Raw genomic sequence first — 13,081 nt, 5'->3', positions numbered from 1 at the left:
AAAAATAAAAGTAGGAGCTATAGGTGGCTGCTGTCTCTAAAATTGTTTCACGTATTTCTGTGTTCCCTGAAATTACAGTGGGTTGTTTACTTATTGCTGATACCTAAAATAAATGGATTCTTCTCACCCATCTCTTGTAATATTTAAATATAGGATCATCATCTGCACTAAGGAGACAAGGGGGGAAGGTGGAACTTTTCTTTTTCTCCCAATTGTGAGGCTGTCAGAGTCTGAAACAGCCTTACTAACTTAAAGCTGCCAAGTAACTGCTCTAAGTTACACCAGCGGGAGTGATTACATAAAATTTCCCATTCTGTATGCCTTTATTGGGGGAATTCTCAGCTGCCTGTTTGAGATAACCAAATCCCCTTTGCACACCTGGAATAAGGTTGAGGATTTAGCTCAAGGTAAGGAAACAGGATGGAGCAGCTAAGATTACTCATGAAATTCTCCTCTCCCATCTTGAATCTTTGTTTTGTGGATACGCAAGAGGAACTCTGTGTCTGCATCTATTTATCTAGACAAATGTTCAGAAGATACTCCTTCAAATTCAGAGTTTCTTTTTTCTTCATCTCATTTTTACATGGTTGCTTCTCTGCTGCTCCATGACAGAGCAGAGATAGATCATGTGGACAGTGTAAAAAGACTTTTCCTCTCTAGTTTGTAAAGTGTATAGAGGGATCATGCTGTTAGTATTTTAAAGATGCCCCGTATTTGGTACATAAAGTCAATATAGGGTGGACATTTTTATGTATTTCTGCAATATTTATGTAATGAATCCACTGGGAGACCAATATAGGATTTTGTACTCTGTATGATTTTTGTACCAAAAGTATTGATTGATTCAGTCCCTTAAAAAATTTCCTTTCCTTGTATTTTTCATACAGTTGTCCTATTTCCTTGAAATGTAGGTGGTCACCATAAGTGAACAGCATTCTTTCTACTCTCCCTACATCTGTTTTGTATTATCTGGTACTCACCTCTGACCCTGATATTCAGCACAAGAATAAGAAGAACTGCATCCTATTCAGCTGGGCTGCTTGCACTTTAACTCCAAATGTTCAGTGGCTATTGAATTAGCATGTGCCAGGAGTTTAAGTTGCTAGCATCAGGGCTATTCAAACAGAACTCTTCCACCTTCTTTTTACATTTGGGGTAATTAAGCAGGCCTCCAGGAATAAGCATGTCAGCAGAGTATATTTAGGGGGAAATTTTTATATGGACCAGGGTTGGGCTTTCCTGAAACACAAAAAGTCTAAGATTGATTCAAAACAGGAGGAAATTTGACAACAAAATACTATTTTCTTACTCACTGGGGGTATGTCTACACTACCCCGCTAGTTCGAACTAGCGGGGTAGTGTAGACATACCCTTAGTCAGTACATTGTGAATCTGCATAGAGAACCTGTAATCATTCCCTGCAGAAACAGTAGTGTCTAAAATATTGGAGACCCAGACTCTTGCTTAGTAGCATCTTACTTCAAGACTAATCTTATTGACTTCAGTGGAGCTATTCATAGAATATCAGAATCTAAACCTAAATGTACAAATCTGCTCTATTTGACCTTGTCACATCAAAACCTTTTTGATATTTTCCCTACCCACAAGGAAGAATTAGAATTGCTTATTTGGACCCTGCTGTGGAAGAAACAGGACTGCTGACTTGCCTGCCAAGAATAGAATGATTAAAACTTTGGGAACTGCCCAAAATAGAACAGAATCTGTTTGTTTGCGTCTCAGACTTTTTGTCCTTTCTTCTTCCATTGATTGGTAGGGTGTGAGGGAGTAGCTTCCAACAGTCCAATAATCCTCAAACCCACAATTTGAATTATGGATCTCATCATACAGTGCTATTTGCTGAACAATCAGGTTGACCTATGGAATAATCTGTGATGTTCTGTAATGTTCTACAAGACCCTCAGACTTTCATCTGCCATATTTGATTCCCCTTGCAGCTGCTTTTGGAGTATTAAAATGCATATTTGAGAGCTGGCAGTGAGGCAAGAAGTGTGTCTTACTGTTTATGACTGCCAAGACATATCTATCCCTTGGAGGTTGACAGTAAAGCATATGGTATTTATGCAGGTCCCAAGTGCAAGAACACATTGTACCAATGAGTCTGCCACAATTTTATAGTGATGGACTCACACCAGTAAAAGCTGTTCTGATGGTGGTGATAGATAAGTGCATCTAGGTACAAGACCATCATCTGGGCTACAAATGTGGGAATACTCAATCCCTCAAGGGTTTTTTTTTCTAAAATGGCCATGCTTCTTCAAATATATATTTTTATGCATATCTGTATTTATATTTCACACCCTTGACCAGGGAACAAATATGTGTTGAAGATGCTAATTATATAATTACAAGAATATAGTAAAACCATGTGAAGGTTAGTGAGGAAAAAGTCAGTAGAATTCAAATTAGGAAATAAAAATTTATGGATTGCTTTTTAGTCCTCAGGCTATTCAAAGGTGAATTCAGATGACAATGTGAAGGGAATTTGATATCCTGTTCCTTATGTGCACATGTATATCTAGTATACTAGAAAACTTACCCGGCGTTGCCCAGGTCCTTTAGGGCAAGGGGCTGGAGGTGCGGGGGGGAGTGCAGGAGTCAGGGCAGGGGCCTTTGGGAGGTGGGGGCAGAGCAGGAGTCTGAGGGTTTGTGGAGGGTGCAAAAGTGAGGGTTTGGGGGGGTGGGGAGAGGATCATGGCAGGAGGTCCCATCTGGCAGGCCTTTTATCTTCCCCACAGCCCACCCAGCCACCAGGGACCTTCTGTCTTCTCCCCAGCCCATCTGGCCACCAGAGGCCTTTTCTCTCTTCCCTCTCCCTCTAGTGCTGTGGCCAAGGTCTGGGGGGGAGGAGGGAGAAAAGAGAAGGGTTTGGGGCAGGTGGGCTACTTACACTATCTTGCCTACCACCAGACTGGATAACCCCAACACTACTGGCCACTCTCTTGGTGGTCTGGCTGCCCCCCAGTGGCCACTCTCAGTATCATGTTCTTCCTTTCTCTGGACCCTCCCTGTCCATGTTATGGAAAACAGTCCCATTCCAAACACTTCGCATTTTCTTGGCACAACCAAACCCTGTCCTTGCATTTAGTTAGCACAAGAGGAAGCTGCATGCCAAAATTGGTGGTCTTAGCTTTCCTCTGATTAGTTCTTGAATAAACTGTTCCTCTGCGAATCTGACAGAAAGACTAAAATATATAGATAGATGTAAGTTTACAGTAGCTCCCTCGGGTTTTGGGCACACTTGGGTTTTAGGCATCACTACAAAATTGTATGTGCTTAGGGAAAACTCCTAAACTATATGGGGGCTTGGGGGTTGGCATTTTTTTCTTCAGAGATCGAAAATTATTTGTGGTAGAATTCTTCTACTTGCAAGTTATTTTTTACAATAAGGAAATAAATAAATAGTATGCGCTGATTCAGCATAAAATAGCCTATATCCACTTTTTCTTTCTGAAAGAGTGTTGCAAGTACCCAAATACAGTAATTGTTCCATTTGTTTGTCATGCTTGTTTTTGAATATGGGTTACTCAGTGGATGTCTAAAATGTTCTGTAACCCCCTTTTTTCTCCCCGGGTTACTGGAGAACAGGTCACACTCACAGGTGTGCGGGGGCGCTTGATGTTTTAACCTAAAAGAGATCCTGAGCACCCCAGTGGTGATGATGTTTAGTTGGGGAAAACCCTATCAACCCCCTTGCTGCAGTCCCTTGCTCGTAATGAATGTACAATGGCGGTGCCTCCACCTGGCTGGCCTTGTACACACTCACTGGTGTGCCTTGAAAGCCTCCAGAAATATACTCATTCCAGCTATAATATGGATCCAAAACAACAACTACAAATCATATACATCTAATAGAATACTTTAAAATAAACAATCTTTACTTCACTTAAATAAACAGGGATTAACAGAATTAGCAATGAATAGCATTAACAAAACACATAACAATAATTGAAGCTTATACAGCTAACATTTGTACTACCAGTGACCCCACCCCAGAGTGTGCACACCCCGGGACTCACAGTCCCAGACACTTGCTTGCGTTGGCGCGCTGATGTTGCAGCTGTAGTGGGGCTTTGGTCCAGGCTAAACAGCAGCTCTGTGCCAGGCAGCACTTTTCCAACAAGGCCTAAACTTACGGCCTCATGCTGTGCCTATGGGAAGCAGCCTGCGAACTCCCAGTTCCAACAGGCATCTAGTCCTGGTCTGTAGCTGCATCCAACAGTCCCTGGACTGGATCAATGTCCTTGGCAGCAGCCTGTCTCCCCTTCGGTTCCAAACTTCAAGGCAGAGTCCCAGACTGCTAGGCCTCTTTCCTTCATGCACAGGGAGAGCAAGCCCTCTCCCACACCAGAGTCCTTCCTTCCTGTTTTTTCCCAAGGGCTCATGGGAATTGTAGTCTGGATTGTAGCACACAGGGTCTTCTTAGAATAAAACAGAGGCCTCTTTAGTAAGGGGACTACAGTTCCTTAACCACATTTTATAATGCCCAAAACTGTAATACTAAAACAATTATCCTGGAAAGTGCTTCTCTGTTGCCACCCACCAATAACTGCATCCCTGCCTTCTTAAAAGGAGCTTAACCTGAAGACACAAATTTTATATTCATATTTAATTTTGTTGAGAATAAACTAAGAAAATAATATATTAAACAATTGCATTCTGGCCCCTGTGAGATATCAGCATAATTATACATAGGCTACCTTTATTTACTATGCATTTATTGATTAATAAAGAAACACATTCTGTTTGTAAACCAAATGATTGGTCCAGTGGCACAAAACAATAATGCAATGAAGCTGCAAATTCATTAAATTGGAATATAGGGATTGAATTACTAATTTATGTTGGTTTTAATATCATGTTATAAATTATACTATTCTAAAATGTAGGAGGAAAATATTCCCCATGATGGTGGTTAACTGTAGTTCCAACTAGTAAGGTCATATATGACTCCAGGGAGATGAAGTAGGGGGAGGCACTGGAGATTTTGCAGACTGGCATGGTTCCACAGGAATAGTGTGTAGTGTGTGTTCAATAACCACAACTTTAAAAAATAAATAACAACCCATTTTAAAAACCTGGTAGTTCTGTACAGAGGTCATTGTTGAAAACAGGTAGATACTGGAATACTGGCTTGTGAGATAAATGAACAAGAAGGTCAAGTAGAAATGAACAGGGAGAGAGTTTAAGACTTCATAAATCTTAAGTGGTTTCAATTCATTTCTATCCACCTTAGCGTTTTATTCAGGAAAAACATGCCTTAAAACCCTTGCCCTCATTAATTCTGAACCCGTTGTTCACTTCTCCCCTTTTGTGGGCTTTTTAGCTTAAGAGTCCCCTTCTTACATACTCCATAAACTCCTTGGAGAAATGAGCAGAAAGCCAACATGAACACACATGCACACACAAGCTTCCATATTGCTCTCAGGTCTCAGTTCTCTAGTGCAGCGATTCTCAAAGTGTGGTCCATAGACCAGTAGTGGTCCTTAGCCATCTTGCAGGTAGGCCATGGGTTTGCATCCCCCCCCCCCCACAGTGGGGAGCCTGCTCTGACGCTCCAGCCCTACAACAGTCTCCGCCTCCAGCACTGGCTTCTCACTGCAGGGGGTAGAGAGGCGAACTTTTCAGGCTGGATCCAGTTTTCAGGGGAAGGAAATGACTTTGCACTCTATCCCCCCATCCCTTCCCATGGCTGGTGTAATGGCTGCTCACCTAGAGGCTTTTCCTGCTGTTCCCATTAGCTGGAATCACAGCCAATGGAAGCAGTGGGGAGTGGTGCCAGGGAGTGGGGGGGCATGGCGCTGGGTAAGTGCCCCCCATTCCCAGTATGACCCAGACTCCACACCCTCACCCTGCTCCTGCAGCCTCCTTCCCTCCCAGACCATCTCACCCAAACCCCTCAACCCCCAATCCACTCCTGCACCCTCTTTCCCAGCCAGACCCCCTCATCCACTCCTACAGCCTACCTCCCTCCCAAGCCCCCTATCTACTCTTCACTCCTGCACCCTACCTCCCACCCAAACCCCATCATCTGCAGCCTGCTACTGCATCCAAACTCCTAGACAGACTCCTACTGCCAACCCGCTCTTACACCCTACCTACTGGCCAGACTCCCACCTCCCCACCCCCTTCTGAACCTCTTTTGTCATCATGGAGGATTGGCTGGTGGTCCATGAAAAGGTCTGCATTTAGTATGGTGGGCTATTGGCCAAAAAGTTTGAGAACAACTACTTTAGTGCGAGAGAGGCTGGAACAACCTAGATCTCAGACCAGCTCTTTGAGACACAGGCAAACCAATTTCCTTCTGAGAACTGTTGGGGTATGTCTAGACTACATGGCTCCGTCGACGGAGCCATGTAGATTTGTTTATTGGGCAAAGGGAAATGAAGCGGCGATTTAAATAATCGCCACTTCATTTAAATTTAAATGGCTGCCGCGCTGAGCCGACAAACAGCTGATCAGCTGTTTGTCGGCTCAGCGCGGCAGCCATTTAAATTTAAATGAAGTGGCGATTATTTAAATCGCCGCTTCATTTCCCTTTGCCTACAACCCTAATCTACATGGCTCCGTTGATGGAGCCATGTAGCCTAGACACAGCCATTGTGTCTCACTGCCTCACTCTTTCAAAAATCTACTGTTTGTTACTGATGAACAAAGAGAAGCTTCCTGAGCAAGAGGAATATTTAATGGAATCCTTTCTCAGATCCACCAGTGCTTAGTCATTCCAGTGATCTATGGGGGAATGTGAGGTGGTCTTCCCCTTTGTTGGATCACTCCTTAGCCCTGTGTTGGGGCTCCCCTTTGGAAATCAATCATGAATGTTCAATTATGGCATAGCAATTATATGCAATAAGGCAAAATTTGAAAGATTTTAAGTCTGTCCAAAAATATTAAAAGAGATGGGCACCCCCAATATAAATGGACAGGAGTTAACAAGAATCTAGGAAATGACTTGTGCATGTTGATAAAACAAGAAGATCAACAGTAAAATGGCACCATAGCAAGGATACCACTATGATAAGACTATTTCAAATGGCAGAATGGCGTGCACTTTCTCTCTGTAGCATACATATTCATTTCCGTCTTTTGATTTCTAATTGTATGTTAGGTCATCTCTCATCTCATTCACAAAAGAAAAGAGCAAGATTGTAGTTTAACTACCCAGGCTTAAATTTGCAATTGTTCACTCCTTCATAGGCAGAGGAAATGAAAACTTCCTTTCAAAGCTAGAGGAAGCTAGAGCCTTGCCAGGATCACGGCACTGCCAGAGAGTTGCTGAGCTCTCTCAAGTCCCAGTGAAGTCAGTGGGGACTGAGGATGCTCATCACCCCTCAGGAGCAGTCCATTACCTGGAACCCGAGATTGATTATTTTTAAAATGGGGCTTACGTGAAGCATTAGCCCCTAGTGACACCGGTTTAGAAAATGTGCCAATGGAGACACAGCATACAGCCCACACACTGATCCAGGGTTCACTGATCACAGGAACATTTTTGGGTCTAAAATTCAAAGAGGACACGACTCCCCGGAAGGAAATGTCTGTGCTGGTTCAGAACTACAATGATGCACTCGAGTTGGTCCCAGAACAGTCAGAATCTGAGAGACAGACACAACTGACTTTTGCTACAACACCGCTTTTTGCCTGCCAGACAGAACTTTTAATAGTAAACATATGATGTATAACGCATTGCCCTTTTTGTGCCCAGTTTTTCAGTTTTAGTGAGAGAGGCAGTGGCCTGGAACCATATTTTCAAACATGTTAACTTGCTCCATTGCTGATCAAACTCTAAGCAGATTTTGCACTCAGGTGGGGTGACATGCCTGGGTTTTCTTCTGTGTATACATCTTGGCTACGTCTACACTGGCCACAATTTCCGGAAAAGCCATGCAAATCAGGTAAGTCAGGATAGGGAAATCCGCGGGAGATTTAAATATCCCCAGCGGATTTAAATAAACATGTCCGCCGCTTTTTTTCCGGCTTGGGGAAAAGCCGGAAAAAAGGCGTCTAGACTGGCGCGATCCTCCGGAATAAAGCCCTTTCAAGTAGGAATAAGAGATCCTCCAGAAAAGGGCTTTTTCCGGAGGATCGCGCCAGTCTAAACGCCTTTTTTATGGCTTTTCCCCAAGCCGGAAAAAAAGCGGTGGACATCTTTATTTAAATCCGCGGGGGATATTTAAATCCCCCGCGGATTTCCCTATCCTGACTTACCTGATTTGCATGGCTTTTCCGGAAATTGTGGCCAGTGTAGACGTAGCCCTTGGGTTCATGGGGGAGGAGGGTTGAAGCCATTGTTTTGTAAAGGATAATCATTTTTCACTCCAAAGTCCTATCTAGCACTATGAAAATGCATGTTGCGTTTTTGAGTGCTTTATCTCACCAATGCTGCACATTATGTATTTTCTCATGAGAATGATGGTTAAACCCCATATACCTTGATTATTTCTGAAGGCTCAGTGAGGCTCTATGATCTTGAGCCCCAGTTTAAGCTGATTGCCCATAGTATATTTGAAGCTTATCTTTTCCTGCCTTATAGACTTGTGGAGCATTTATGAGTGTTTTCAAAAAATAAATACTATAAATGCAAGAAATATGCCACTTATCAAATGTGAACCAGATTCTGAAGTAATAAAGCATTAATTTTTCTTAATATATTTGGCTCTATTAGTCTTTAATTCTGCTGGGAGATGAAGCTAATATGTTTTATATTTATTTTCCCAGTCAGTATTGTTTTAATCAGTTTTCATTAATGTCTTTTTCCTTTAGGGTTCTGATAATAAGGATAGACCAAGATGCAAAGTATGTACAGCTGAGGTAAGTCACTCAACTGTTCTTTTCCATGTTTTCAGAAAGAAATTGCTAATCTCCTCATTAACCCATTAATAACCCATGTGTGAAAGGGATTTTAGTCTAAGTCGTCGCCTTTGTGTGTACTGAACTGCATGTCTAAAAGTATGGTATATACATACTCATTAGTGCTTCTTGAATATTTCCAATCTACACATCCATATTAAAAATGTAAATAACTTTGTGACAATCTGCCTCCATCTTCTCTCCACTGAAGGACAAAACTGCTGGTCTTTACTTGTCATCCCAACACACCCAATATATTTCAATCTATCCCTTACCTCTGCTACAGTTCTATGTATGAGACCCCCTCCCCGCCACACACAACCTTTTGTGGTTGTGCATGCTACTACTCCCCACTCAAGTCTGCCACATCCTTTCATAGACAAACAGCTGTGGTAGAATTCCATAAAGTAAGACAGGTGCCTTTGTACCACTGGAATAAACTCTCATTGAATGTTTGTTTCAGGCCCAATCCTCTGGGGGCGTCTGTTGAAATTAGTTGGATCAAGCATATCTTTAGGAAATGACGCTATTGCTAGCCTCTTGTAATTACACTAATTAACACTTTCATGTCTGTCACACATAAACCATTATCCCCCCAGCCCACACATCATTCCCACCTCCAGCCAGTACTCTAAAGTGGACTGCTCCTTTTCAATTTAGCCACACGCAGGCCTGTGTATTCAGAGCCCAGATGTCTGAGAGTCCTCAATCCCCAATTCCACTTAGGATCAAACCAGGCGCTATTATGTATGGCATAAGGTACTGAAAGCTCCAAGTGCCTCGATCTCTCCCTGATAATATACGGGTTCAGTTCTGGGGTGCTGTTAGATGCTATGGCCAGATTGTAGTGCAGGGTTCTGCAACCTTTCCAAAGTGTCATGCCAAGATTTAACCCTCCAGCCCTGGGCCACCACTCTCCCAGGAGGAGGAAGAGGGGCTGTCTCCACCACGTGCCCTGCTTGGTCTCCTGCCTTGGGCTCTGGCTTTTCCTGTGGGGTGGGGAGGAGCAGTGTGTGCGCTTCCTCACTTACCGGATTCCGCATGGAGTCTTGGGGCTTCCCAGGCCAGCCTGAGTTGCTAGACTTTGACCTTCAGTGCACATGCATGCCGCCTCCTTCCCTCCCCCACCACTGGCTGTGATTGGCTCCTGTCCCAGGTCTGTGATGGAGCCATGAAGTCGCCACCCCAGGTGGAGAAGGGGATGGGGCCAAACTGCCGCGAGGGATGGCTCAGCTGACGTATGTCATTTCCGCTTCTGCAAGCAGAGACAATACACCTGTAATGCCACGTTACTCACTCTGCAGTGGCGGTGGTGGCATGCAAATGTACCTAGACTCTCCTCCGCCTCATCCACCCCTGAGCCCAGTCTCACATCTGTGGGGCATATGCAATGAATGGGCTCCCATTTGCTTCCCCCCTCCCTCCCACTGGAAGCTGGCACTGGCTCTGGCTCCAATCTTGCGGGGGCGTGATGCTGGATTGCCAGCACAGGCTCTCCGTTGTTGGGGGGGGGGCAGGAGTGGGGGAGCGCCGGGGGGGGGGGAACTCATTTATTGCTTGTGCCACTGAAAATCGTCTTGCGTGCTACTTATGGCACACGAGCTGGACGTTGCTGACCTCTGCCTTGGTACATGTACTTTGTAGTCCTTCAGCCTTCTTGCCTGACATCCACTCTGCTTCTGTTATATCAGATATTATGGTAACAAGAATGAAAATATTGTTTTTGCCCTTCCCCTCCCCTTCAGGAATCCTCTGTTATGGACTGGACAGCTATAATTGAAAAAAATTGAACTTGGATCTCTATTACTACAGACACTATCATTTCTCAGATCTCCCTCTCATTCCCACATCATTCTGCATAGTAGGTTATAGACTTCAATCAGGGTTCCATAAACCAACAGTTTTTAGATGAGCCTTTGTATAATGGAACTTGAAATCAAAATCCACGTGCTGCATCTACAATCCTCTAAGGAAAGAAGCTTATTGCTATTGCTCTCCCTCACTCCTTTATATACAGTAGTCCTGAGTGAATACAAACAATAGGAAGTAAGAAAAAAGTCTTACATGCAGGGTCAGGGTCAAACCACTTAGGAACTGGTTCAGAGCAATAAAAGATGTTGACAGCTAATATACAAAAATTGGAGTGAGGAACGTACAATGAAAACATGGGGTAAGCTTGTGATTCCCCAGTAAAGTTCCAGGAGCCCTTTAGGGGGCCAGTTGCAAGCAACCACAGTCAAAAAAACAGCTATCTTGAGATGTACATATGAAGATGTTTTGATGACGATAAATATGGGGGGGAATAAAGCTCAAGTGGTTTCTGAAGTCATAGCACCCTTGAAATGGATGTACAGAATTGAAGTTTTCTTGTATTCAATAAGCTTGAATAATATCAAATATTATTAAAAAATCGTATGTTGAATACCCCTCTGCACTTCTATTTTTATAAAAATCTTCTTTTTTGTAGATTTTTGCTCTTGCTATTTTAGCTCCAGAGGCTTATGACCATCTCAAGATTTTGACATGTGATGTCTCAGCCACTGAATAGCCATTTCATTCATATAATGCAAACCTATCAGATAAAATGCTGTCACGTATCCAATAACATTTTTCCTCACATTAAAAAAATATATAAATAAGGACCTCAGTATCCCAGCTTTGAAATCTAGCTTTTTGGTGCATTATATTTATTAAATTCTGTTACTTTACACTAATTGGCAGTAGCTGTTTTACTATCAAAAGCCATCAAAAGCTCCTTTCCTGGTTACATCAGGTGAAACAATCCTTTTGACAGTTACAGGTAATGGTATTTGGAGGGTATGGCTCAAGGGTTCATTCTTTTGTAGAATGTTTACCTCACCTGACATATCTATCTTGGGTGCCATTGTGATTATTCATCTGTATCTTATTTAAATAGAACCAAGAAATAAAATCAGAAGAATGGCCATACTGCATCAGACAAATGGTCCATATAGCCCAATATCCTGTCTTCTGACAAAGGCCAGTTTTTCAGAGGGAATGAACAGAACAGGGCAAGTACTGATCCATCCCCTGTCATCCAGGCTCAGTTTCTGGCAGTCAGAAGGCTGAGCTGAGAAGAGGATGCAGTCTTGGGAGCTGAGATAGGAGCTATATTCAGGAGTAGGGACAGAGTGCCAGTGTACAGACTCTCCAACATGAGTAGGAAGAGATGCCAGTCTGGTGATGAAGCCTGAAACCCATGACAGGTGACCAGAAAAGCATGTAGTATTCAAATTGTGCGTGTACTATGGATTGATATAGCGGCGGTATGATGTTTTCTGTCATCTTATCTGTTTCTTAGTGGTTCCTAACATTCTGTTAGCTTTTTTTGACTGCACATTGAGTGGCTGATTTCAGAAAATTGTCCACTATATATCCAGGATCTTTTTCTTGGATTGTAACAGCTAATTTAGACCCCCATCATATTGTATGTATAGTTTGGATTATGTTTTCTAATATTCATTACTTCACATTTATTGTTGAATTTCATCTGCCATTTTGTTCCCTAGTCATTCAGTTTGTGAGCTCTCTTTGTAACCCTTTGCAGTTAGCATTGAACTTGAATAATTTTGTACTGTTTGAAAACTGTAGCACTTGTGTTTACCCCTTTCTCCAGATCATTTATGAATATGTTGAACAGATGTGGTCCATTAAAGAGCCTTGGGGGACCTTGTTGTTTACTTTTCTCCACTGTAAAAACTGACCATGTATTCCTACCCTTTCCTTTTTTACAACCCAATTACTGATGCATGAAAGGACTTTTTTACCCTCCCCCCACCAACTCCCTACTTTCTTATGAGCCTTTTGTATGGGTCCTTGTCAAAGACTTTCTGAAAGTTCAAGTACATTTGCTGACATGTTTGATCTCTCAAAGAAATCTAATAGATTAGTGATGCATGATTTCTCTTTAAAAAGCCATGTTGACTCTTTCCCAACATATTATGTTTATTCATGAGTTTTGGTCATTCTATGTGGGTATCATTACAATGCTACTTAATGGAATTACTGTCTTTTCAGTTTGCATTTTTAAAAGCGTAGGAAAGTACATGCCAGAACAATATTAAAAGAATTTCATTAAGATTGCAATGTCAAGCAGTCAGTGAAAAAATACCAGATTTTAGGATGCCTGTATGGCCCCCTTGTGTGTATGCATTATAATGCAATCCTTAGTTAAACAATCCCATTGAGTTTT

The 13,081-nt window shown here is 42.6% G+C and overlaps 1 protein-coding gene across 4 annotated transcripts in view; it reads left to right on the top strand.

The window, feature by feature from the left end:
* The window catches only part of LOC102444672 (uncharacterized), a 208,223-nt gene that overhangs the window by 34,081 nt on the left and 161,061 nt on the right, over positions 1-13,081 (top strand). For all 4 annotated transcript variants that reach the window (XR_012905948.1, XM_075936410.1, XM_006120245.4 and 1 more), the window contains one exon: positions 8,782-8,829. Coding sequence is in view for 3 of the 4 variants with exons in the window: in XM_075936410.1 (XP_075792525.1) it covers positions 8,782-8,829 (48 nt within the window). In the remaining variant the exon portion in view is untranslated. The remainder of the gene's footprint in view (positions 1-8,781; positions 8,830-13,081) is intronic.

The sequence above is a fragment of the Pelodiscus sinensis genome, chromosome 9 (genome assembly GCF_049634645.1).
Source record: "Pelodiscus sinensis isolate JC-2024 chromosome 9, ASM4963464v1, whole genome shotgun sequence".
Lineage (NCBI taxonomy): Eukaryota > Metazoa > Chordata > Testudines > Trionychidae > Pelodiscus > Pelodiscus sinensis.
Note: the sequence above shows the minus strand (reverse complement) of the source record. Positions and strands in the feature narration are given on the sequence as shown.